This window comes from Nicotiana tabacum, chromosome 19 (assembly GCF_000715075.1).
Source record: "Nicotiana tabacum cultivar K326 chromosome 19, ASM71507v2, whole genome shotgun sequence".
In the NCBI taxonomy this organism is placed as follows: Eukaryota; Viridiplantae; Streptophyta; class Magnoliopsida; order Solanales; family Solanaceae; genus Nicotiana; species Nicotiana tabacum.
Window position 1 is genome coordinate 21,746,243 of NC_134098.1, and position 27,539 is coordinate 21,773,781.

The following is a 27,539-nucleotide window of genomic DNA, read 5'->3' on the forward strand; positions in this document are numbered from 1 at the left end:
TTGACATCGTCCACGTTGTCCATTTCAATTTCGAGTGTGTGTTTTTGTTGTAACTGTTTGTTCTTCTTGTTGGCTCGATTTAATGCCCCGAATGCTTTCTCGGGGTGTGAAAGTCCTTCAAAAAGTTCACCAGCCCTCGAAGAGCTTCTAGGCATACACCTGAGTCACAGGAGAATTCAAAAGTGAGAATTTGAATAAAAGATAAATTTAAACACCGTAAGAAATATATCCAAACTAAGAATCCTAGCAATTCTTCTGAGTTGTAATAAATAACACTGTTAGTTCCCCGGCAACGGCGCCAAAATTTGATCACGCCCAACTATGCCTTGTAAGAAGGACTAAGCGGTCACTGCAAATATAACCCGGTTTAAGTCCGGAGTCGAATCCCACAGGGAACTAACCTATTTACTACAACCTTAAATAATGCTAATGATAAGCTCAGACAACTTCCAGATGCAATAGTTTTATGAATAATCAGTGAAATTTATTTAGCCAAGGAAAAACGATAATAAAATTAGCAATAATCAAGACTAAAATTGAATTCAAGGGTAAAAGGATCTAGGGCTATTGATTTCCCCAATTGCCCGATTAATTCTCAACTCTTTAGTTATAATCTCGCTGTAATACTCTATGAGGATTATGAGTTTCGGGCTACCGTAATTACCTTTCGATCAATTACGATAATTTACTAAAAGCATTCTCTCGAATTACTCTAGTTAACAATTTATGCAACTCAGAATCATCCCACCAAAGTTTCGTTATTTCTAACCCCACTTTTAAATTCAAGTAATTAATCTCTTAACTTCCCCAAAAGTGGTGTTGTTCAACAACAATCTAACCAAGTGTTCTTTATCAAGCAATACAAGGTGAATAGACACGATTAATCGAGGGCCCTTTCAATTAACCACAATACAATACGTAATTGAACAATCATAGAACAAACACGACTCAATTATAACAAAATAGAGTCAAGATTTCATTCAAAAATTGGTTCCATCAAACCTAGATAACAGATTTAGCTACTCATGCTAATAAAAAACAAATCACTAAAATAATTCATAATCAATAAATAGAAGTATCAAGAAGAAGATGAAAACTCTTAGGAATTTTTCCGTCTTCTCCCCCTCGTTCTTGCCTCTAAAATCTTCTAAAAACAGCTCTCTCCCACTTCTGGCGAGTTTAGGTTTCATATAGGTTTAGGTTAGTCGCCTAGGAAATTACATAATTAACCCTGCATGTTTGGCTTTCGTCCGCCCGTCCGCGGCCGCAGATTCGACCGTGGATCCAGCCGCGGATTTGGACTGCCTCACTGCCTTGAGTTCGCAGCCCACTCCGCAGCCGTGCACCTGGAGGGGTCGTTTTGCTTGCTTTTCTCGCTCCTTTTCGACCGGGCTAACCTTCGATTGCCCTTTCACATTCCACGTTGACTCTAAAACACTAGTTAGCTCCCTCCTAGCTCGGAGTAGCTCCTGCAAAGCATCAATTTCTTAATTAGAGCATTTTGTTATCTTTTAGCATTCAAATATCGATAAAGTGTGGTAATTACATGCGTTCAATTTCTATCAAGTCATTTGCTGATTATCAAGAACGCACACATATAAGGTACCCAATCCATGTCAACCTTTGACCATGGTTGATAGCAATAGCATATGCAATCACTTACATTTCCCTTTACTTATGTCATTCTTCAAAAATATTCACAACAAAGACAACGTGCTTATAACAATCCTAGCCTCAAAAGCTAACTCAATGTCACAATGCACTCATGGCTTGATTACCCAACATCACAGAGAAATCTAATAACGTTACATATCCCTCGTGAAACCATGTGCCCTCACAACAAGAACAAGAGAGTAAGTTGAATCCACACATTTGAATCTCATGATCAAATATAGTTTAAGGACTCACATATATCAAAGAAAATATCTCGCTCTCATAAAGAAGTCCCATGCATGCAAAAAGTACCATAGGCTTGCCCATAATGCAAATCTCCACTAATGTAGGCTCACTCAATCTAAAATCAATTAAGATTTTATAGTGGTTGTAACGTGGGCTAAGGGACGGGTAGGATATATATAGAAAATAGTGGTTCACCCTCCTAAGCACTTTAACACATCACATAATAAACTTAAAGCGCAAATTCTTCAATCCACTTCACTTTCACAAACAAAATCACTCCCCAAAATTATTCTCTTTCTTTAAGCACTACTTCACTTTATACCTCACTAGCAATAACAAGACAATAATTTATTCACCTATATTTTTCCTTTCTTTTTTTTAGAATTTTCTTTCTTCTTTTTTTTTCTCTCAAATTCCGCTAGTGGTGTATTATTTTACAAAACAAATGCACATTTCTTTTTTTATTGGTTTCACTCGAAAGCCAACCAAATTTCCAACTTACTTTGCGCTCATCTCATAATTAAAATGCTTTCAGAGGTAACAGGATCAAAATAATGTCAATTAAGAACAAAAGGGTATCGGCTCGTAATGTGGGTACCAAATAAATGTCTATAGGCTCAAAAGGGTTTAATAGGGATAGATTTTTATTTGAGATAAGCACTAGGCTCAAAAAGGTCAAAGAAAGCCTAAAATCATTTTTCAAACCGAGCATCACCTAAAATTTTACTTCAACTCACATATCGGGCAAGTTCTAGACTCAATTACAATAATATGGACTACGCAAAACCTCACTACACACATGTCACATGACTCACTAAGGAAGGTCTCATTCCGACTATCAAATAATACAAGTATTCATGGAGCCACAAGATATTAAGCATTAAGCACAAAGTGAACAATAGTCAAGAAAACGAGCATAGGCGTCATAACAAGCTATCCAATCCATCAAGGCATCATGATTATCAAAACACATAGGGAAGATACTATACATGCGAGGTTGACCGGTTCAAAAGGGAAATGGGAGGAGATCCTGCCCGAAGTACTGTGGGCATACCGTACGACTTCGAAATTGAGCATCGGGGCCACCCCGTTTTCTTTGTTCTACGGAGCTGAAGCCTTAATACCAATCAAGGTGGGAGAACCGAGCCTCAGGTTCCAGTATGCGACTGAAGAGCCAAACAGCCAGGCCATGATCACGAGCCTGGAACTATTGGATGAAAGGCAAGAGGCTGCCCTGGTCCGGTTGGACACCCAGAAGTAGCAAATAGAAAGGTATTACAATCGAAGAGCCAGCCTCTGACACTTTCAAGTCGGGGACTTGGTGTTGATAAAGGTAACACTACACACCAGGAACCCGAACAAAGGGAAATTGGGCCCAAATTGGGAAGGATCGTATTGAGTTCTCAGAATAACTGGCAAAGGCTCATATAAACTCGAAGCGGGAAACGATGTACAACTACCAAACAATTGGAACGTGACACACTTAAAGCGGTACTACTGCTAAGGTATGAACTCAATTCCTTTTTAATTGTGTTATAATTCGGACTAACGTATGCAGGTAATCAGCCAAGGATGGATGTGGCTATTAGGTCTGAAAACACGTGTTGCACTCTTTTTTCCTTGAACTGGTTTTGTCCCGAAGTGGGTTTCTCGGCAAGGTTTTTAATGAGACAATAGTAAATCGTGCTACTTTAGATTTGAAGACAGGTTATAAACCAGAATCAATGATCGTTTGCATCAAATTGACAGTATCCGAGCCCTCACGAGTTTGACCTCGAATACTGGGGGCCATTACCCTCGGATTAAGATCTTTAGCAAGGGAAAAAGAAATTTTATGTGCTAAAAGCTAAGGTTTGGTGGTTAGGATTCATTATAATGGTCAAACGCTCATATGAACCGTGCTCACATAGTCCACTCTAGCCACGGCACAAGTTTTATATGCCTTCTATCATGTACCTTGCATATAAGTAATGAAAGAAATTTCTACTTCCCTTACACTTTGTTACTACGCATTTTTCTTCTTCGATCCTGGTCCTAAAGCCCACGGGCAACCCCTGCTCAAGGACAATCAAGCCCATGGGCTACCCCTACTCGAGGACTGTCGCCCGATGAAATTCGGACGACCTGGGCTACCGAATCCCAGAGGCACCAAACCCACTAGGCGGTTCCCAAATATGAAAGGTTATGGCCATCCTAAAAATGGCTCGGAAATGTCCGATGTCCGTAACTAGAAAGTAAGGCCCTTACGAAAAATCGAAACCTACCAAAAGGTTACCCTCGGCAAAAATATCATCTAAAAACACTTAAGCATCTTAAAAACCTTTGGTTTTAATGAGGGTTCGAAGCCACAAGTAAACCAAAGTTGCATCGAAGTCTGGCTCCGTTCTGACCTCTGAAAAATGGATGCTCCAGAATTACATCTGATTTTATGCTAACGCATTAAAAATAATACGCAAATAGAAAATTGCAAGTAGATGCTGGAAAAGGAAAGACACGGTATTTCCAGAAAGGAAAAAATTTTATGTACTCCAAAATATATTTACAAAGGCACGATAGAATGGCCTCAAAAAAAACAAAAAAAAATATACATAAGGAAAAACTGGAAAAGTACTAAGGTATCTACGCCTGGTCTTCACCGGGACCCGACTCGTCGCCAGAACCGTCGTAGCCCTCGGAACCCTCGGAGCCTTCGGGACCCTCAGGCTCGTAGAGCTCCTTTGCCTCGGCCTCGAGTCTCCTAGCTTCCTCAATCTCAGGCGATAGGTCAAAACCTCGGGCATGGATCTCTTCGAGGGTCTCTCTCCGGGATAGCCGCTTTATGTACTCAGTCTTCGTCTTTAAGCGGGTATCGGCTACCACCACATCAGCCTTATACTGGGCCAATATTTCCTCGGCATCAGAAGAGGTTGCATCCAATTTGGACCTCAGTGTGGCATATTCTTGCCCGAGAGCATCCCGTTCCGTGACAGCCGAGCTCAGTTGTGCTTGAAGATCATCATTTAGTCGAGACCACTTATCGGCTTTGTCCTTCACCACCCGGAGTTGGCTCTCGACCGATGCTAGCTCCGCTTTTGCAGCTTCTTTCTCCGAATCCAGCAGGTCCATTCTGCCCTTCCACACTTCGGTCGTGGCCTTGACCTCATCCATCTCAGCCCGAAGCTGGTCGATCAGATCTATCTTCTCTTGGACCTGCGAAGTTGTGTTGTTAGTCACCACGACTAGCTGGTCATTTTTAGCCTCAAAGATCTTTACCTTCTAAACCAGGTCAGCATGTTCCCGCTTCATGGTCGAGGCCTCCTTCTGGGCTTTTTCCGGCTCGGCCTGGAGAATCGGGAGGTTTTTGAGGGCCTCGTCCTGCTGCTCACTGTGAGCCATGTACAAGTCCTTCTTCCGGACCTGCTCTTTGAGCTCGAACTCGAGCTGGCTATTCTTCAAACGGTACCGGATGAAGCTTTTATGATGAAGAATTGAAGCCTGAAAAACTATGAAGTTAGTAGAGCACAACAAAAACCAAAGTGAGATTCACAAAAGGGTACAAAGGGCTGACTCCTTACCTGGTTCAGTGCCTGTTGCACCTCGTTGAAGAGGCTCGACGTACCCACTTCGTTCATATTTGCCTAGTCCTCATCGGTCACCGGGCATCGAAGGTAGCTGGCTATGCCCACCGGAGCAGACAGGACCTGGGCGTCCTCCATGATTGTAACAACAACCGTTCTCCTGCGCTCGGGGTCCACGCTCGGAGCAGAAAATTGCTTCACTAGTTTTGGGCTCGACCTCGGCCCGCCCTCTCCTGATGGCACATCCTTCTTCGGGACCTCCAGGTGAATCAAGGGTCCAATCGAGGACGAGGTCACTGTTCAATCTAAGTTCGAGCTAGGCCATAATATTACAACTGGTTCGATTGTTTATTTTGGCTTTAACTCGTTTATCTAATATTCTTGATTATTTATCTTGAATCAAACCACGTATCCTTAAAACCGCGTATAAATTTAATTGTTATCCGATTTAGGGGTAAACAATGATTAAAAAAATCCCATTTTCGAATCCATGATGCTTAATAGGAAAAATGTCCAAATATACTCCTAATGTTATAATATGTATTACGTTTGCCTTCGGTTTACCTTTTGCTCCATGAACCCTACTATTATCTTTTGTCTCGAATATGCTCCCACAAATGATTTCTACAGTGGAAAAATTCCACATTTGGTTGTTACGGTGAAAGCCACATGAGGGTATATTTGGGCCGTTACAATTCTTCAAGAGTATAATTGAACATTTTCAATTATTCAGTGGCGTGCTTTGAATTATTGAAGAGGGTATATATAACCCATTTTGATAGCTTATGGATAATTTAGATCTTTCGGTGGTCTGCATGGCTCTACCGCGGCAAATGTTAGAGCCAAGTCGGACAACAATTAGAGGAAGGTGCAAATATGGGACGAAATTAATGATATTTGATTTTCATGGACTGAAAGGTAAATGGCAAGAACTTTAAAACAAATCGAATATTTTAAGAGTAGATTTGAACATTTCCCTTTCTTAATTTGATGATATGAAGAAATTAGTTGGGTTAATTCGTAATTATCAAAAGAAGAACGGACAGACATTTCAAACCCATAACTAACGAGGCCATGACGACAATTATATATTATCCTAGGAAGAAAGAGATGAAACTGAGTTGCTCGAACTAGAAAATGTTGAAATCGCAGAACATGTTAGTAATCCTCATTATGCTTTTTGCTCTTTCCCCAGTTTATGCTTTCGACTACCTGCTGTTCGTTTTACAATGGCCACCATCTTTTTACATAAAAAATAAGCTGTATGAACGCTGGCCAGATTTACTTACCTCCGAAGTGGCCTGTAAGCAAGGCCAGAGTTTCTGGAAAGATCAATATATTAAGCATGGAACTTGTTGTGCTTCAAGCTACAATCAAGAACAATATTTTAATCTAACCATAAAATTGAAAGACAGGTTCGATCTTTTGAAAACTCTCGAAAATCATAGAATAATTAAACCTGGATCAACGACAACGAGTAACGCTAAACAAATCAGAAATGCCATCGCGACGGTCACTAAAGTATTTCCTAGCCTCAAGTGCTTTGATATTCAAGAAACGTTGTATCTAGAAGTGGCAAACGGGCGGGGCGGGGCGGATATGGCTCGGGTCGAAAACGTGTAATGAAAAAACGGATAAATTATCCGACCTGACCCATATTTAATACGAATAAAAAACGGGTTAACCGGCGGATAATATGGGTAACCATATTATCCATGCTTTTTGAATATGATCACTTTTGGGAGAATTTCTAGTCTCCCAAACCAGGGGCGGCTCAACGGTATCCGGGGCCTAAAGCCAAACTTCAACGAGGGGCCCTAAGTTTTTCATATTTAAAAATTCATTTAATAAAATTTTATTTTGAAGTTAATTTTTCTAGCTTTTTGAGATGTAATTTTTAATAATTTATTTATAATCGATTTCTTAACTAGGATTATATATATTTCTACTTTCTGGGATTATTATTTAATTCTTTTAGGATTTCCTAATTTTCTAAAAGATCTTTGTTAAACTCTCACCAACTTCTTCTTCTTCTTGGATTTAATTCTCTTCTACCTCAATTATATTAATGATTTGTTTATCTACCATAAATTCTTCCTATTTTTTGGGATTGTATTAAAGTTTCAATTCTTCTCTCCTTTTTTGGCCTTTTTAAATATGGGGATTCATATTTTCTTGTTGACATATTAAAATTCTAATAAATTTAAAAAGCTAATACATATACTTACAAACAAAAGATATAAAAAAAAATTTAGATGCAAAGTAATAAGAAAAGTATAGAATAATTGAACCTGGTTTAACAAATAGTCATGGATAACTTGATATATTACTTTTGCCGTTTCAATAGTTTTGGTGCAATTCCGGGAAAGCTTGACAAAAAAAGAGTTTGCAATTACTTTCTACTATCATATTTGACAGAATATTTATGAGACAGTGGACTTATAAGTTTGGAAAGGAATATAAAAGATTAAGTAAAAATCAGTTTAAAGAGAAAGTAATAAAAGTAACGTGGGCCATGTGATAATAATGATAATATATAAAGGAGGCAAGACATATATTCACACTTAAGTAACTATTCTTATTCCCAAATTATCTCTATTGGTCTCATAGTTCCCTTATTTATGAAAAATATACTTTTTTTTATATACTGATTTATTTTTAAAAAAAATCATCAAATACAGATATAACTATATAATACAGTATCAGAAAATTTTGGGGCCCCCCTAGATGTGGGGCCTCAAGCATTTGCTTGAGTGGCTTTACCATTGAGCCGCCCTTGTCCCAAACTTAAGTAATCATATTATCCATGCATTTTTGAATATGATCACTTTTGGAAGAATTCCTAGTCTTCCAAACTTAAGGAACCTCCAATTTGAGACTTTACAAATGTAAAAGTTAAACTCATTGGTTATCCATTATCTAAATGAATAATATAGTTCTTATACATATTTGACCCGTTTTTAAAAAATTCATTATCCAGCCTATTTTTTAGTAGATAATATGAATGGTTAACTGTTTTCTTTTAACCATTTTGCCACCACTAGTTGTATCTATGGGATATAAGCATATGTTTCAACCCACAGGCAACTAATGTGATTCCATGTCGTCAATCTTGGACATGTGACCCAATTAAGAGGATTACACTTCCACCATGAACAACTTCCTATTTATTTCATTATAAGAAATGCAAAACAGCTGGTCTATTTATCTATATTTTTATTATAGAATAATCCTTCACAACTCGTCCTCGATAAAATATCATTGGGAAGAATAATCGCTTCTACTCAAATGTCATTTTTTAGTCTATCCCGCGTTGACAATTCGATGTGTACCATACCGTCGTATTTAGGAAAGTAAACTGGCACAAATGTAGAGTCTTTTACACCCATCTGCATTCACTTAGTCAACAAATATATTGTCCTTGTAGCCCAAAAAATATAATATCCACTAGCTAAGCTCTAAAACAGAAACAAAATTCTCCTTCTCCTTGGCTCAATTCGTCTAATCTTCCTTCTTCTCTCTAACTTTTACCACACTGATACCAACCACTTATTCGGAGGTAAGGTTTGTGTCCCCCTCCTTGTTGTACTTTAGTTATATATATATATATATATATATATATATATATATATATATATATATATAATCAGCCCTAGGCACAATGCCTAGTGGATTCACCAAAAAACAAAAAAAAAAACAAAAAAAAACCTCTACTTTCTTTCCTTTACACCACAGGCACTTCCTCTACGGCTTAGAGAGAGATAACAATACAAGGTGAGTACTCTCTTCTTCTTTCAAAGTGTGTTTTTATTGAACCTCGAACATCAATACCCACTGATCTGGTAAATAGTTGAAGAAAGTTTTGAAAACCACCTTTGAAGCGTCCCTATTTCATGCATTACGTCAAGAACAATTGCATCATTAACTATCAAGTTTTCATCAACCTGCCTCTCCAAGGCCCAAATAATGGAGAACAGTTTTCCGATTAACAGATATTCGCAGGTCATATTGTCTGAATTACATCAGTTAATTCAGCAGCTAGATAAGGTAAATAGTACACCTCCCTAGAAACCACCGTATGCACTTGTCTGAAAAGAATTTTAACAGCATTTTAATTATCACTCAAACACAGATTATTTTGCACAAACAGGAAACTTTGACGACGAATCAAAAAAAAAATTGGTACTCTACCAAGTTGTGTGCTATTGAGTAAAAGTTCAAAGCACCCAACACAGCCAAAAAAGAGGGAAGAACAAAGAGTTGGTACATAGTAAACATTTTTTATACGAAAAATTTAACTCACTGACGAAAAGTGGAGGGTTTTTTTTTCTCCTTTATTTTCTTTTTGTGGGGTGCATGCAGGAAGAAACAAAAGAACATTTACCACGTTAATCTGTCAAAACATACATGAGCAAATGACATAATAATTCCAAACGCGCAGGGAGAGCAAATCTGTCTCCAAGCTCCACCCCTTTACAAAGAAGCAATATTTGGCAAAATTATCTCAAAATAAAACAAGGAAAACGTGAAGGAAGACAATAAGAATAGATGCAATGGTCCCACCCAATAGGAAATACTGAAGAATGGTTCTCCTCCTCCTGGAACTTAGGAACCTTAAGTAGTGTATAATCACCTCTGAGATGGCCTCACCATCAAGGAAATACACCTGGATAAGAAGCAGAGGTAGTTATGAAAACACGAATTGTACTTAAGTTGCAGTGGCCTATTGACCACTGTTCTAGGATTAAGGAATTATGTATTAAGCCACAATATTCTCAAAGAAGAAATATTCAAAAGAGAATGGTCATTATCTGCAATCGATTATCAAATATAGCAATGAGTCAACAAGGCGACTTAATCAGGCTAATCAAGTTAGTTTGCGAAAGGTGCTGAGGTTGCAAGCCACATCATGTATTCAAAAATAAAAAATCACCTATCAAACAGCAATAACATACAACTCCAAGGACTGACGAAAACTCATGAATAGCCATGAAGGGGGAAAGAGACAAGACAGTAGAGCATGAAAACTGAAAAGCAACAACTTCAAAGAGCCAAGACAAGCCTTAGAATGTTTTTCTTAACCGATGTCCAAGCACAAAGCTCAATAAGATCTCAATATACATGAAACATCGAAGTTCCCAAATTGCTGTAATTTTTTCCTCCATCCTCTCTTTTGTGATGTAGGAAGGTGACAGTACGATATAGCATTTTATGAAGTTCCTCAAATTTATTACAACATCTGGATCACCATTTAAGACCTAACCAGGTTTTCCACCTGACTTTCAGATTTTTATGCTCTCACCACTGTCATACAAGACATTTATGTTTGGTGCTTCCCTAAGATCTCATCAAAACTATTTTACAAAGAAACGCATGCATTCAATTTCTAGCAAGTCATTTGCTGATTATCAAGAACGCACGCATATAAGGTACCCAATCCATGTCTATAGACAATAAAGTGTCTGGCCAACAGAGGATCTAATGCATTGTCTGGTATATTTCATGCAGGAACGGCCTACTTTAGCAAAAGTATTGGCCTCAACCTTCCATAGAGTTGCAGATTTGATGTCATCTTATATTGACACCACTATATCAACAATTAATGAGAGCAGAAAACAGGTTTACAAGATGCTAGGGACATCATTGCCTTTTAACTTACTTTTCAACTTCCTGTAAAATTATGGCGCCACAATTCTCTTTATATTTTGCCCATGTGAGAGCAAATTTATTTTATTTTTAATGAAGTAAGGTATTGCATTATAGGCATCAAGAAGATGCAAAAGGTTACAATAGAAAACTTGGTTAACTCTTAATACAAAAAAACCATTCTAGAGCAGGGAGTTAACCAAGAGCAAAAGGGAAAGGCTACTAAACCATTGAGAGAGCTAATGAAATCTAAGAGGGGAATAGTATCATTTACAGGGTAAAGGTTACTCCAGCTGAAAAGACTCATCAAACATTTAGACTTCAGGTTACAGTTGGAAGTTGAAATGTCATCAAAACATCTACGATTCTTCTCTGTCCAGATACACCAGAAAATACATGCAGGGATCATTCGCCAGATCTTCTTGATGGATCTATCAACTTGCCAGAGGCTCCAGCTAACTGCTGCATCCCTAATATTCTGTGGGACTGTCCAACTGATTCCAAAAAGTGCAAGGAACATGTTCCATAGATCTACAGCCACTGTAGAGTGTAGTAACAGATGGTTAACCGACTCTGGGTTGAGCTGACACATGTAGCACCTATTTGCCAACTGAACAGGTTATCCTAGGTCAAGATAGCTTCCTTGAGGGCTGTCCAGGAGAAGCACATAACTTTAGTAGGGAGTTTTGTCTTCCTTATCAACTTCCATGGCCAATGTTCCATCATATCATTAGATGCACTTAGTTTACTATATCCTGCCTTCACTGTGTAGATACACTTATCAGAATTGCCCCACCTTAAGCTGTCTGAGACTTGAGGATTCCCTATGGCATCTTCAAGTACTCTGTATAGGTCAAATAGCTGATTTAGCTCCCAATCCTGCATGTTTCTTCTGAAGTGGGGATCCCATGTGTTCCCTGCTCTATTTTGAGCTATTGAAGATTCAGGGTCAGAAGCAATCTGATAAAGGCCAGGATGTGAATCTTTCAGAGGTTGATTGTTGAGCCACCTGTCCTTCCAGAATTTAATATTGTTGCCATTCCCAATCTTGAAGGATACCTCTTGAAAGAATTCATCTTTCAGATTGTTGATATGCTTCCATGGGCCAACTCCATGTGGGGCTCTGCTCTGCTTGGTGCACCACCTGTCTTGCACCCCATATTTGGCATTTACTACCTCTTTCCACATGCTTGTTGTTTCTTGAGCATACCTCCACCACCATTTCATGAGCACTCTTGTTGCGCTTGGTCAAAGTCTTGATACCCATATGAGAGCAATTTACTTTCCTTCCAGCAGGAAGCTAAAAGGATTGCACCAAGTATTATTTTTCCCCTCTGACATCTATGCTTCAATATTGCCTCTCCATAGGGAATTTGAGTAAGAAGTGGACTTTTGTTTGTTGGGCTTCTAGAGTGTATTTATTTTAATGTCATAATCAGGTCAAGTACTGATAAAGAAGCACTAGTGCACATTCACGTAGCCTTGAAAATTTTTACAGCAGTGTTCAGTCCAAGTGGTTGCAGACATACTCCTCCAGTGGTGAGTACAACTCTCTCACGACGGTCTGATTACACATTCAACTAAGCCATAAATACAATACTCCCTCCATTTCAATTTATGTGAACCTATTTGACTAGGCACGGAGTTTAATAAAAAACGAAAAACTTTTGAGAAACTTGTAATTTAAAATATGTCATAACACTTGTGTGCTTATAAATCTTTTGAAACTTGTGGTGCAAAACATGTTATACCATTTGTGTGGCTGTGAAAGTTTTTTATTAAGGGTAATATTAAAATCCTAAATTAAGAGTTCCCTTAATAGGACCAGGTTCATTCTATTTGAAACTGACTAAAAAGGAAATAGATTCGCATAAATTGAAACGGATGGAATATATTTTATAATCAAGAAGAATCATGTGATGGGAGGAATTAGGTCACCTAAAAATATACTTTCAGAATAGTATCACATGATAGTATCACCAAAATAGTAATGATAGTATAGTACGACTTGAAAATAGTAATGATAGAATAGTACCAACTGAGAAGTATCACCTACATAGTAAATAGTATCACTGAAAACAAAACTGATTTGGCAATGCCCTGATTAGTGATTTAACTTTCCAGATTAGCTTCCAAGGCCAATGATTAGTGATTGCATTGTGAGTTTAATTTTCCAGATTAGCTTCCAAGGCGAATGATGAGTGATTGCATTGTGAGTTTTAACTTTCCAGATTAGCTTGTAAGCTGCTTTCACGTAATACCTTCCTACATGTTCAGCTCCCCATCTGAACTGGTCTGGTACTAGGGTATTGCTTGAGAAGCCATTAAATGTAGCTAATAGCCTGAGTAGTTCCACAAATTTCCAGTCTTTCATGTTACTTCTGAATCTTATGTTCCATGTGTTGCCCTCCTTATTCTAGTAGATTGTTGAGTCTGAATCTCTAACCATCTGCTGATATATAGAAGGTAATCATCCATAAGAACTGTGTTGCCCAACCACTTATCCTTCAAAAATTGGATATGATGGTCATTCCCTAACTGCTTGTTCTGAGAGAACTCCTCCAAGAGTGTTTGCAAATTTTCTTCCAGACTCCAACTCCATGTGGTGCTCTTGATAATCTAGTGCACCAATGATTCTGAATTTCAAGCTTGGCCTTGACAACTTCCTCCAAAGGCTCTAATCCTCCTGTGTGTAACTCCAAGCCACTTCATTAACAAGCACTTGTTATGAAGAGCTAATTCCTTGATACCTAGTCCACCTTGGTGCTTTGGTAATAGGACTTTAGACCACTTGACCAGATGGAACTTGTGCCCACTGTTGTTAACTTCCTATAGGAAATTCCTCCTGATTTTATCAAGTTGTCTCAGAATCTTAACTCGTAGGATATAGTGACATATAGTAAGTAGGGATGCTGTCAAGGACATTATTGATCAAGGTCAGTCTGTCTCCCATTGATAAATACTGCAACCGCCAGAAGGCTAGCTTCTTTTCAAACTTCTCAATGACCCCAGTCCTTATATGTTTTAATTTGTATTTGGCCGCTAGTGGAACTCCTAGGTAGGTAGTCGGGTAAGACCCAATGCTGCAGCCTGGTATACTTGCCAGTTCTTCAAGATTTGCACCTCATTAACAAAATAGATTACACTTTTGAGCATGTCATGTGTAAACCGGAAAGAGCTTTACAAACAAGGAGGGTTAGGTTCAAATAAAGCACCTGATTTTTGTCAGCCCCACAGAAAATCAAGGTGTCATCTGCATAAAGCAGATGAGATATGTTAACTGAGAAACTTCTCCCAACTTCAAAGCCACTTAGCTATTCCAATTGCTTAGCTTTGTCCAATATTCTGCTCAATCTTTCAATTTCAAGTATGATAAGAATGGTGATAGAGGGCCACCCTGCCTCAAGCCTCTTTATGGGGAAAAAAACCAACTGCCTTATGTTGATCAAAATAGAGTACTTCACAGTGGAAATGTTGAACTTGATCCATTTGATCCACCTTTCACCAAATCCCCCATCTGTTCAAGGATGGATATGAGACAGAACCAGTTCAGTTGGTCAAAACTTTCTCCCTGTCCAGATTACATAGGATACATGCACCCCTCTGCTTCAATTGCTATCAAGAACCTCATTTTCTATTAATGAGGCATCTGTAATCTCCCCACCCACCCCCCATGAAAGCATTTTTGCTGATTTGAGACCAATTTCCCCATCACTTTCCTCAATCTTTTAGTTAGGACCTTAGCTAACTTGGATACACTGCCAAAGAGGCTAATTCTATGTAGTCTCCTAATTCCATAGCTCCTTTTTTCTTAGGTATCAGTGCAATGAAGGATGCATTACATGATCTAACCCTCCAACATTGTTGATGTTACGATTCAATGCTACAAGGATGTCAGATTTTATGAATTCCCACGACTGTTGGTAAAAGGCCATTGTATCCCCATCAGGTACTGGTGCCTTGATTGGAGGAGTTAATTGTATAGCTTCTATTACCTCCTCTTCAACAAGAGGTTCTTCCAGATCACACATTTCCTCTTCTGTTATGGAGGCAATGCCTTCAAAATTAGCAGCAGGTCTCCAATTATCTTGTTCAGTGTACAGCTTTTCATAGAAATCCAGTGTATCCTTCATCAATTCTTTATCCTCAATGATTTCACTACCAACCATGAGTTTGTCTATGCAGTTTCCCTTTCTGTGTGAGTTGGCAATCTTTTGATAGTATTTAGTGTTCCTGTCTCCTTCGGTAAGCCAAAGACACCTAGACTTCTGCCTCTATGACATCTCTTCTGCTTTGGCCAGCTACTGTAATTTAACTCTTAGGTTCATCATTTGGTTGGACTCAGATAAAGTCAATTGCCTTACTTCTGCAGCCTGGTCAAATGCCATAAGTTCATCTAGTTCCCTAATTTTCCTAGTTTTCCACCACCTCAAATTCTTCCCTATTCCAAGTAGTAAATGTTCTTTTTCAAGTTTTTCAACTTTTGCAGAAGGATGAAATCTGCAATATTGATGAAAGTGTAACTCTACGAACAGTGCTTCAATTTGTCCGGGAACCCTTTTAACTGTAGCCACATGTTTTCAAACTTGAAACCAGTGTTTTTAAGAGCGAGAAGCGCAAAAAAGCGACAAGGGCGAGCGAAGCACACGCTTTATTAAAGTGAAGCACAATTCTTAAAAAACATAATGTAACCTTGCAAAGACGCAATATAAAATTATAAATAATCAAAAAGTTCAATTGAAAAACTTAAAAGTAGGTACTATGTACCACCAAATCCTCCACAAACCATAAGACAAGCAAAATCAAAGCTACTAAATTACTAGAATCAACATCTTATTCTTCTACTCTTCTTGTTCTTCTTCAAGATTGACAAAATCTTGAATTCCTCTATTATCTTCATATTGCTCGTCATCTTCTTCTTCCCCCTCCTCTTTCTCTTCATGATCACTTTCATCTTCATCAATTAGGGATAGGGATCGACTTGTAGTAGCCACACTTTTTCCCTTCCTAATCGAGCTTGCACTTGAAGTATTCCCCCTTAAACCATAAGGATTCTCCCCAACTCCACTAGCAACCGCAACATCACCCCAAGTGAAATTAGAGTCGCCTTCAAATACCTCTTCATCTTCACAATTTTCGGGGACTCCGGTTAGCCACTCATTAGCCTCATCAATATTGTCCAAAAGAATTGGATCAATTAGATTGCGGTGGTTGTAGCGACGCCTCAATGCTCTATTGTATTTTATGAACACAAGATTATGGAGGCGCTTCAAGGTTAGTCGATTCCTCTTCTTTGTATGAATCTACAAACAAGATGTGTCAACTAATTAGTAGGAGTTGGGACAATTGAGATATAATTTACTTTATCTCAAAACACGAAATAATTCTTTTTATTTCTCACGTGTTCAAAAACGCTCCAGTTACTTTCACATCCGGATGAGCTACAGGTTAAACTTAGAACTCTGATGGCGAAAGTCTGTAAATCCGGAGTCTCCACACCATATTGGTCCCACCACTCAACTATACAAATAAAAAAAAATATTCAAGAGTTAATAAGTATAAAAAATACATTAAAGTTAGAGCTATAAAATATAGAAGCACTTGGTCATCTGGCGACTTCGTCTTTCTTTGTTTAATAGCAAGTCGGAGCTTAAAAAGTCCCTCGGTTGCCTTGTAAATAGCAAGTTGATCTACTATCTTTTCTTGCAAGTCTTCATCTGGGGTCAACTTGATAACAACCTCATGGAATCCTGTCCACACTTCTCTAGCCAATGAATTATTCTCATGCTGATCATAAAAGAGTGACGGGTTCAGAATAAGTCCAGTTGCATGCAAAGGTCTATGAAGTTGCTCACTCCATCTTGCATCAATGATCTGAAAGACCTTTGCATATAATGATGCTTGAATAGCCTCCTAGGACCTATCCATAGCTTCATAGAGGTAGCCCATTGGTGGTTTTTGCTCCCCATCCACCAAACGTAGTACTTTAACCAAAGGGCCACCAATTTTAAGAGCATGAAGGACATTATTCCAAAAAGAATAATGCGTGCAACATCTTTCCCCGCACTTTCCTTTGCAAATTTAGTCTTGCTCCATTCCTCTGAAGTGAACAACTTTCTCAAATTGGATTTTTGCAAGTGGATATTATGCAAAGTCAAGAAAGCAGTGGCGAACCTTGTCTTGCCCGGTTTCACCAAATTTTTTTGTCTGGTGAATCTTCTCATCATATTCAATAACAAGGGCCGCTGAGAAATATAAGAATGTACCCTAACGCCCTGGCCAAAAACTGTAGAGAAGGGTTTTTCCTTGAAAATGTCCCCGAATATTAAGTTGATATAATGAGCCGCACATGAAGTCCAATAGACATTCTTGTACGCTCCTTCCACCATGCCACCCGCTTTCACATTTTCACTCGCATTATCAGTGACCACTTGAACAACTTTGCTTGAGCCAATCTTTTCAATGGTGTTCTGAAACAAGGTGAACATTTTGATGTGGTCAGTGGATGAGTCGCTAGCATCAATGGACTCAAGAAATAAACTTCCCTTGGGAGAATTCACCAACACATTAATAATCATTTTTCCAGTTCTTGCCGTCCACTTATCCATCATAATGGAGCAGCCATACTTGTTCCACGCAACTTTATGTTCCTCCACAATTTTATTAGTCTCTTCCACTTCCTTATTTAGATAAGGACCTCTGATTTCATGATAAGTGGGAGGCTTCATTCCAGGTCCGTATTGACCAACGGTCTCAATAAAGTCTCCAAAAGTGCCAGTATAGTTGACACAATTGAAGGGGAGCCCAGCATCATAGACCCATCGTGCAAAAGCTCTAACTGCACGATCCCTCAAAATGTCCTTAGCAATTTTTTGTACATCTTTTCCACCGCTCTTTCCTTCCGTCTTCTTTGGGAAATAGCAATCTATAGGACCTTTAGTCCTACTCGTACCCGTCGATCCATGGCTTGAAGAGATTGCATCTATTCCCCGTTTTGTTGGAAGTGACAATTCTTCAATATCATCATCATCATCATCATCAATATTGGTCACTAATGGTTGATGACTCATTTGATTTTTTTGCTCCTTCTTCTCAACAAAATTCTTTATTTCATCCCTCACATCCGGTGGGCATTTCGGACAACTTGTGACGTTTCTATCGCCACCAATAAGATGGAATTTAAAGCGATAAATTCCACCCGTTGTAATCTTGTTACAAAACTTGCATACAACATTTGTATTCTTCTCATTAACTCTATCGCCATATCGCCAAGCCGGGTCTTTATCTTTCGATCTTTGAGACATTTTGAAATCCCTATTAAGATATAAGAAAATACATAATCAAATAAACTGAAAATACATATAATATATATAATAATTAATTTTATAAACCGAAATACACATTAAAAAAATCAAATAAACTAAAATATAACATATATAATTTTCTAAAATGAAATACATATAAAATTAATCAAATAAACTGAAAACATAACATATATATAATAATTAATTTTATATACTGAAAAATACATTAAGAAAATCAAATAAACTGAAAAATATAACATATATAAATAATAATAATTTTATATACTGAAATATACATTAAAAAAATCAAATAAACTAAAATATAACATATATATATATATATATAATAATTAATTTTCTAAAATGAAATACATATAAAATTAATCAAATAAACTGAAAATATAACATATATATAATAATTAATTTTATATACTGAAATATACATTAAAAAAATCAAATAAACTGAAAAATATAACATATATAAATAATAATTAATTTTATATACTGAAATATACATTAAAAAATCAAATAAACTAAAATATAACATATATATATAATAATTAATTTTCTAAAATGAAATACATATAAAATTAATCAAATAAACTGAAAATATAACAATAAAAGGGGGAAAAAAACAGAATCTAGACGGGTTAGAGATAAAAGGAAGAAGAAGAAGACGCTGAAGTCTGAACAGTCAACAGTGTGCAAACTGGACTGTCAGAGATAAACGAAGAAGAAGAAGGAAGAAAGAAGGAAAAAGAAAGAAAAAAAAAGCAGAATCTGGACGGGAACAAGAAGAAGAAAGAAAGAAGAAAGAAAAAAAAGAGAAGAAGAAAGGAGAAGAAGAAAACTACCTGGACTGGTCAGCAATGTCGATGAAGTTGAACCCTAGCTTTGGTCGACGTCGATCGAAGAAGAAAGAAGAAGAAATGGTCAGTTTTTGTCGATTTAGGGTCTGTTTTGTATAATAAAAAAACAGACCCAAAGTTTTTTATTTTAAAAAGGGCCCTCTGCGCTTTTTTAACAAAAGCGATCGCTTCATCGCTTTCATCGCTTCGTCGCTTCCTCCATTGAAGCGTGCGCTTCCCTCGGTCGAGTCGCCTCAGGCAGCTAGAAGCGACACTGGGTCGGGTCGCGTCGCTTCGCGCTTAAAGCGACGAAACGATCGCTTTTCTAAACACTGCTTGAAATAAGGAGTTGCTTCCAGATCCCCACTCTCCAATAATATTGGCCTATGATCCGAGATTGCCTTTAGAAGGGCAGTTTGTCTCACAACTCTAAATGGGTCATTCCACGAGCAGATGATAAACCTATCAATTCTGGATGCCTGTATGCGGTTATCACCTCTGTACCAGACTACCAGGTGTAATGAGCCACTTCAAGAGGTAAATAAATAACATCAAGATTCTGGATAATGTCTGGGAATGATTTCATCGCTGTGGATCTTCTGATGCAATTAAGCCACACTTGCAAATCTGCAAACATTGAAGTCACCTCCCAAAACCTAGTGACGTCACCATACTCCCCTTACCCCTACAAGTTCATTCCACATCTCTTCCCTTTCTCGATTAGTGTGAGGCCCATAAAAACCTGCGGAGCACAACCTGAATTCCTCTTGAATGCTCCCAAGCATATATGATATGGAGTAGGAACCCTGAATATGTCAATTTTGTTCTGTTACCTCTTATGCCAAATCATTACAACCCCTACCCTAGTTCTACATGATTTTAATTCCACCTAAGCCGCCCACCTGCTACCCCAAAGTTGCTGAATCATTCTACCAGACCAATCCTCTATCTCAGTCTCCTGCAGACACAAGATATCCACCCTCCACTTTTGAATGAGAGATCATTATTCAACCCTCGCACGTTCCAACTCAGAATGAATAGCTTCATCCAGAAAAGGAGTTATAGTGCCTACCCCTAATCCCACTAACATGTTTCCCTTTTTCATCATAATTGATTCCACGAACTGACCTTTTTCGTTCCTTATCCTTTGTTTTCCTTCTCCTTTCCAAACTTTTGCTTCGACTCTTCTTGCAGAATTAGGATTTGTCTTTGTTGCTCCATTCTTAGAATAATATCCCGGAGATCATGCTCAAACACGGTCGCATTAACCCCAAAGGCCTTGCATGGCTTCACAATAGTGATTTTAGTCCATTTCGAGGCCTCAATAAGAGAAGATCTGTGGATTTAATTTGGAAGAGTGAACGGTCTCTCTCTCTCTCTCTCTCTCATCTCACTCACTAACGGTCATCACTATCGGTCGCCTCCGCCGGTCGTTTTTTCGGCGTCACACCGATCTCCGGCGCAGGAAAGGTCTCCTCCTCTCGTTTTCTCCTTTTCTTTGTTCCTCCACTCTCCTCTCTCCCGCCCTCTCTTTCTCCTTTCCCTCTCTCTCTCCCCTCTTTTATCCCTTTCCCGATCCCCTTTTTGGGCCTAGTCGCTGGTTGCTGGCGCTCCCAGGCAGATCCCCTCTACACTCCGCCCTTTCTCTTTCTCTTCTGTCTCTCTCACACCTCTCCGCGCCTCATTTTCCGCCCATAAAACCTAAACTGCCGGCGACCACTGTCAGGCGGTCCCCGTCTCTCGCTTTCCCCCTTGTTGTTCCTCTTTTCTCTTTTCTCTTTTCTCCCCCTGCTCCTTTTTATCTCTCGGACCAGTCGCTCTCAGCAGAGACCTAGGCAGTCCGACCCCCATCCCCTTTTATTTTGTTGGACTCGTGTTCTTGTTTTATCTCAGCATGACAGAGGAGACAACTTTAGCCTGGCTTAAGCACCATTGCAAGGTTCGGTAGGCAACAACATTCAGTGCATAAGGGAGCGCATCCGTACATCTCCGACTATAATCCAGGTTCCATCTTTCTTGAATTGTATTGGCGTTCATCTCTTTCCTGTTTGCCTCACCGGCAATCTCTTATTGTGTATACATCTATTAGTTTTGGTTGCCTCCCCAGCAATCTGTAGTTGGACTGACTGCTCTAGGTAGACATCACTTGCTTGTGTTTCTGTACTTGCAATTAGGTTCTATCCCTCTTGACTTGTTGTTATTTGTTCCGCTCATTCGTATTTGCGTGCATAATCTTTACTTTTGTTTCTTTCTTATTTCCTCCCTGGCAATCATTAATTGTGTTTAATACATCTTTTTTTGTTGCCTCGCCGACTACCAGTTGTTGGATTGACTGCTCTAGGTAGACAACACTTGCTTGCTTTTTTGTCTTTGCAATCACCGTCTATAAGTTTTAAGTTATCGTCTATACCTTTTCAACTCTTTGTTTGCATAGTTGTAGATTATAAACGAGGTAGATTTGTTGCTCTAGTGCTTGCTTGCTCTACTATACTCGTAGTTGCACATTTGAGTTCTTAAGCTTTCGAATTCTTAGCTTATATTCTTTGTTTTCGCTATTTGCTATTTTAGTGTTAGTGATTACTCAATACCCCTTAGACTATAGTGGTCGTGGTGAACGATGGGAGAGTAATTTCATGTCCTCGGGTGGGGCCAGTGGCGGGGAGCAAGGGTGGGAAGGGGGATAAGGAAGCCTCTAGGCTGAGAGTTGGATCTTGGAACATGGGGACCTTGACGGGAAAGTCTATAGAGTTAGGTAAGATTCTTCAGAAGATGAAGATCAACCTAACATGCGTCCAGGAGGCTCGATGAGTGGGTACGAAGGCTCGGGATGTAGACGGGTTTAAACTTTGCTACTTAGGAGGCGTTGGGGGCAAGAACGAGGAAGGTACTTTAGTTGACAGGGACCTCAGGGGGCTCGTGGTCGAGGTTAGGAGGGTAAATAATAGGTTGATGAGTATTAAGCTCGTAGTTGGAGGGTTTACTGTAAATGTGATTATCGCATACACTCCTCGACCAGGAGGTCAAGAGGCAATTTTGGAATGATTTTAACGAGGTGGTGCATAATATCCCGCACACCAAGAAGTTTTCATTTGCGGGGATTTCAATGGTCATATTGGGGCTAATGCTAGGGGTTATGATTATGTGCATGGCAGGTTCGGTTTTGGGGATAGGAACGATGGGGGCACCTTACTGTTGGATTTTTGCTAGAGCTTTTGATTTGGTGATAGCTAACTCGAGTTTTCCAAAAAGGGAGGAGCACTTGGTCACCTTTCGGAGTTCGGTAGCCAAGACCCAGATTGATTACCTCCTTTGCAGGAAATGTGATAAAGGTCTATGCACCGACTGCAAGGTCATCCCAAGTGAGAACCTCACAACCCAGCATAGGCTCCTAGTAATGGACCTGTGATCAAGAGTAGGAGAAAGAGGGGGTTGTGCAGGCAAACTAAGATCAAGGGGGGTAATTTGACTAAGAACAAAGCTCAGGAGTTGGGGGAGAGGTTGCAAGTTGTGAGGGCGTTGAGGAGTAGGGGAGACGTGACTAGTTTGTGGACCACGACCACGAATTGCATTAGGGAAGCTGCTAGAGAGGTCTTAGGGGTCACGAAGGGCTATTTTGGGGGTCACAAAGGGGACTGGTGATGGAATAGAGAGGTCCAATGTAAAGTAGAAGTCAAGAAAGCAGCTTATTTGAAGCTAGTGAAGAGTACAGACGAGGAGAAAAAAAGGATATATCGGGGGTGTTATAAGAAGGCAAAGAAAGAGGTAAAATTAGCGGTTACGGCGGCTAATAATGCGGCATTGGGCGTCTATATGAGGAACTCGGGGGCAAAAGGCAGAGACAAGAACTTGTACCGGTTGGCCAAGATGAGGGAGAGGAAGGCTCGTGACTTGGACTAAGTGAAGTGCATCAAAGACGAGGACGGCAGAGAATTGATGGACGAGGCACATATTAGACGAAGATGACAAACATACTTCCATAAACTGTTGAACAAGGAGGGGGACAGAAGTATTATGCTGGATGAGTTGGAGCACTCCGAGAGTCGGCGGAATTTTGGGTATTGTAGGCGTATTAAGGTAGTGGAGGTGGAAGGGGCGATACGTAAGATGAGCAGGGACAGAACAACGGGGCCAGACGAAATCCTAGTGAAATTTTGGCAGAACGCGGGCCGAGCACGCTTGGAGTGGCTTACTGGTTGTTTAATATCATTTTTAAGACGAAAAGGATACCCGAAGAATGGAGGTGGAGCACGATGGTTCCGTTTTACAAGAACAAGGGTGATATACAAAATTATAACAACTATAGGAGTATAAAGTTGTTTAGCCACACTATGAAGATTTAGGAGATAGTGGTGGAAGACAGGGTGAGGAGGAGCGTGTCTATTTCCGAAAACCAGTTCGGATTCATGTCGGGGCGTTCGACTATGGAAGCTATTCATCTAGTGAGGAGATTAGTGGAGCAGTATAGGGAAAGGAAAAGGGACTTACATATAGTGTTCATCGACCTTGAAAAAACGTTTGATAAAGTTCCGAAGGAAGTTCTATGGAGGTATTCGGAGGTTAGCGGCGTTCCGATAGCGTACACTAGGTTGATTAAGGATATTTTTGATGGTGTTAGGACTCGGGTGACCACTATGGGAGGGGGGCTCGGAGCACTTTCCAGTTGTGATGGGGCTACACCAGGGATCGGCTCTTAGCCAGTTTTTTTTGTCTTGGCGATGGACGTTATGGCGCGGCACATCTAAGGGAAGGTGCCATGGTGCCTGCTATATCGACGAGACGTGATGCAAGTTTAACGCAAGGATGAAGGTTTGGAAACAGACCTTGAAGTCTAAAGGTTTCAAGTTGAGCAGGACTAAAATAAAATACTTAAAGTGCAAATTCAGTGACGGGACTCATGAAATAAACGTGGATGTGAAGCTTGATACTCAGGTCATCCCCAAGAGAGGTAGTTTCAAGTATATCAGGTCTATTATCCAAAGTAACAGGGAGATTGACGAGGATGTCGCATAATGTATTAGAGCGGGATGGATGAAATAGAAGCTCGCATCCGGTGTTTTATGTGATAAGAATGTGCCACCAAGACTTAAGGGTAAATTTTACAAAAGGGTGGTTTGACCAACTATACTATATGGGGCTGAGTGTTGGCCAATCAAGAACTCTCATGTACAGAAGATGAAAGTAGTAGAAATAAAGACGTTGAGAGGGATGAGTGGGCATACCAGGCAAGATAAGAATAGGAATGAAACTATTCAGGAAAAAGTGGTAGTTGCCTCCGTGGAGAACAAGATGTGAGAGTCGAGGTTGAGATAGTTCGGGCACGTAAATAGGGGAAGCGTCGATGCTCCTGTTAGGAGGTGTGAGAGGTTGGACTTGGCGGATTGGAGAAGAGGTCGAGGTAGGCCAAAGAAGTACTGGGGAGTGGTGATTAGGCAGCTTATGGCGCGGCTTCAGCTTACTGAGGACATCACCCTTGATAGGAGGGTGTGGAGGAGAGAATTAGGGTAGAAGGTTAGTAGGTAGTTGAAAGTTTTTCCTTACTGATAGTTTTAGTAGCACTCGTGTTCCTTCATATTTTTATATCTTTATTACGTCATGTGGTTTAGTTCGCTTCACTTACCGTATTCCCTGTTGGTATTATTTAGTACTACTTATCCCCCGAGTCGAGGGTATATTGGAAACAGCCTCTCTACCTTCGCGAGGTAGGGGTAAGGTCTGCATACACATTATCTTTCCCAGACCCCACTTATGGGAATATATTGAATTTTTTGTTGTTGTAATAAGAGAAGATTTGTCTATTAGCTGCATACTGGAATCACCCTCGTACCATGTCAAAGGAAGAGCTTTGCAGACTGCGTGGGAAGAGAAATTCGTATCTGAGTTGCTTATTGGAACTAATTCCATAATCGAGGGGAGAATGATAAGTGGCTAGTAGTCTCTGTTATGGATTAGCTTTATCATCTGCATCAGAGGGGCTAATTTTCGAGCTCTGTTTTGCCGAGGAGGCTATGAAGGACTTTGGTATCAAAGGGTATTCAGATCCAAGAGACATGGTTAAGGCATTAAATCGATTTGCATTTGTGTTGGGCTTGTGTCCAACTATCCTCCAAATTATCTTCTCTTTTAATAAGTTAAACTCTTTCAAATGGGCTTTTTTGGGGCCTTTTCTATAATTTTATTTATTTCCAAGCCTAAATATTTAACACCACTTGTAGTAGGCCATCTCCTCTCATTAGTCATTACCTTCTAAATTTGCTAACCCTTTACCATTTGGATTAACACCTGCACCAATTTTTAGACTAAAGTTGTCCAAGTGTTCTCCCACATGTGTAGCTGCTATCCTCGATGCATGGCTCGATGTACCTACTTCTACGGGCGTCCTCTCTACTTCGCCGAAGCTAGGTTTTCTGATCAGCTAGACTCTGGTGCGATGGTCCTCCAATAATGAAATTTCAAACCCCCAATCCTCCTTAATCAAATCCAACTTTCTCGGCATTTCTCCCTTGCTATTTTTCACACAGATACAATCTTGGAATAGATGCACCTTATGTTTGGTGTCTTCGTCAATTCCAATGAGACCACTACACTTGTAACCGACGAACTTGAATGTGTCTGAAGTCCATGCTTGGATAGAGATTCCAACAGCCTTCACCCACCTGTGATCTGACTTCATTGCTAGCATCTCTATTCCACTCACAAGAGACCACCATTGCAAAGTCAATCTTCTGTCATTCCAAAACCACTCACCAGCTTTGACGTTTTCATTCTGGACGGGAGTTCGAAAAGGAACTGATTATGCCCGATTGGTGACTTTAAGACCAGTTGTGACATGCCATCTGCCTATGAACCACCTCTAAATCACCTCTGCATCAGGCTGAAGTTGAATGACCATTGAACTAGCCAATGAGGCATTTCGAAAGGGAATGTTCATTTCCATGTTCTTCCTTTGGTGGATCTGGACATTGCCCTGTTGCAGCACTGATCTTAGTTGGCCATTGTGAAATCCTTACAGTTTCCTTATAAGGCCTGGACTGATCTGCGTAAAGATGGATCTTGGGTCTATATGTCCCTAAATACCCTTGTACTTCCTTGCTATGTCCACCACATTCTTTGTTGTAACTACCTTCTGTGATAATAATTGCATATTTATTATCCCCTACGATACATTCTACTCTAACGAACCATCTGCAGCTATTAAAATTCTGGACCACTCTGAAGGTGTAAGCTTGTATCTTCCTACCTTATCTCTTGCATTTATTACCGGACTGTAGTGAGGCTTGAACCAATGCTTCACATACCCATCGAAGATTGCTTTCATCAATCTTAATCTGGCTCATAAATCTTCTGTTGCGCTCTGTAAGGACAAACCAGCTTTCAGCTTCCTCATTAATGCTAACTTATTCAATGTTTTTTAGCTTGAAATAGAAGTGATTCCCCGATCCATTACTAGGCAAATATAGGAGTTTCATCGAGAAAGGACTATGCCGAAGTTTGGAAAGGAAGAGAAGAGAGAGAAAAGATATCTGGCACATATCCCAATAGAGATCATTTTTGAAAGAATTTAGTCCAGGTTTTCCTAAAATAGAGAAAATAATGTAAGAGAATGGATTCAAACACGACCATTTACAAATGTTTAACCCGCTTGAACTATCACACCAAGGTATTCCGTTCATGCTTCCACCTTAATAGTAGTAACATCTTTGGTCTTGTTTTTGACATCCTCAGATTGCAATGCCGTCCAATAGATGTTTCATGATTTCGTCATGGTATTGTTGCTAATCGCAGTAGCAAACAGGATTTTCTGGGAAAAAATGTTCTATCTGTGGAGTCTAAATAAAGTTTAGTAAGAAGCCGTTGGGAACAGGAATAGCATTTGCTTCCTATATGTTTAGGGTATCCCTTTTGGAGTACGATTAGGTAACATCAATACCTAGTATGTAATACTTTCAATTCCATAAAGTAAACCTATTACATGATAATTCAGTAATTTTCCTTCATTCATTGTTGAAATAATCATAAACTTGTGGTATGATGCCTGCGGAAACCTAATCCACAGTGTTTTCTTTTCATCTTTCCATAAAATCATAACTGTTTTTCCAGTCTTAAACATGCCTTGACTTTCATGTTTTCCAAGCTCTTACTATGGTTAATCTTTCTAAGAAATAACCCATTATAAGACCCATTTCATTCAATAATTCTCTATCCTTTTGGGCCCAAATCAGCACAATTCTGTAATCATCAAGCTGTTGCAACCTGCCCAACAAAACTGGTACTTCCTAACATCACAT

At 39.5% G+C, this 27,539-nt stretch overlaps 2 protein-coding genes across 6 annotated transcripts in view; one reads left to right on the forward strand and one right to left on the reverse strand.

Annotated features, from left to right (window-relative positions):
• The first annotated feature begins 6,593 nt into the window (after nucleotides 1–6,593).
• On the forward strand, nucleotides 6,594–8,611 carry LOC107818612 (ribonuclease S-6-like). The gene is made up of 2 exons (XM_016644653.2): nucleotides 6,594–7,028; nucleotides 8,501–8,611. The coding sequence occupies exons 1-2, from the start codon at nucleotides 6,594–6,596 to the stop codon at nucleotides 8,609–8,611; spliced, it is 546 nt and encodes a 181-aa protein (XP_016500139.2).
• Nucleotides 8,612–9,850: 1,239 nt separating this feature from the next.
• Nucleotides 9,851–27,539, reverse strand: part of LOC107823653 (membrane-bound transcription factor site-2 protease homolog) — a 34,285-nt gene continuing 16,596 nt past the window's right edge. Inside the window, exons 10-11 of one of the 5 annotated variants that reach the window (XR_012703221.1) lie at nucleotides 16,504–16,622; nucleotides 12,673–16,405 (exon numbers count right to left, since the gene is read on the reverse strand). Coding sequence is in view for 4 of the 5 variants with exons in the window: in XM_075239746.1 (XP_075095847.1) it covers nucleotides 9,961–10,122 (162 nt within the window). In the remaining variant the exon portion in view is untranslated. The other 4 variants (XM_075239746.1, XM_075239748.1, XM_075239747.1 and 1 more) reach the window with 4 other exon arrangements.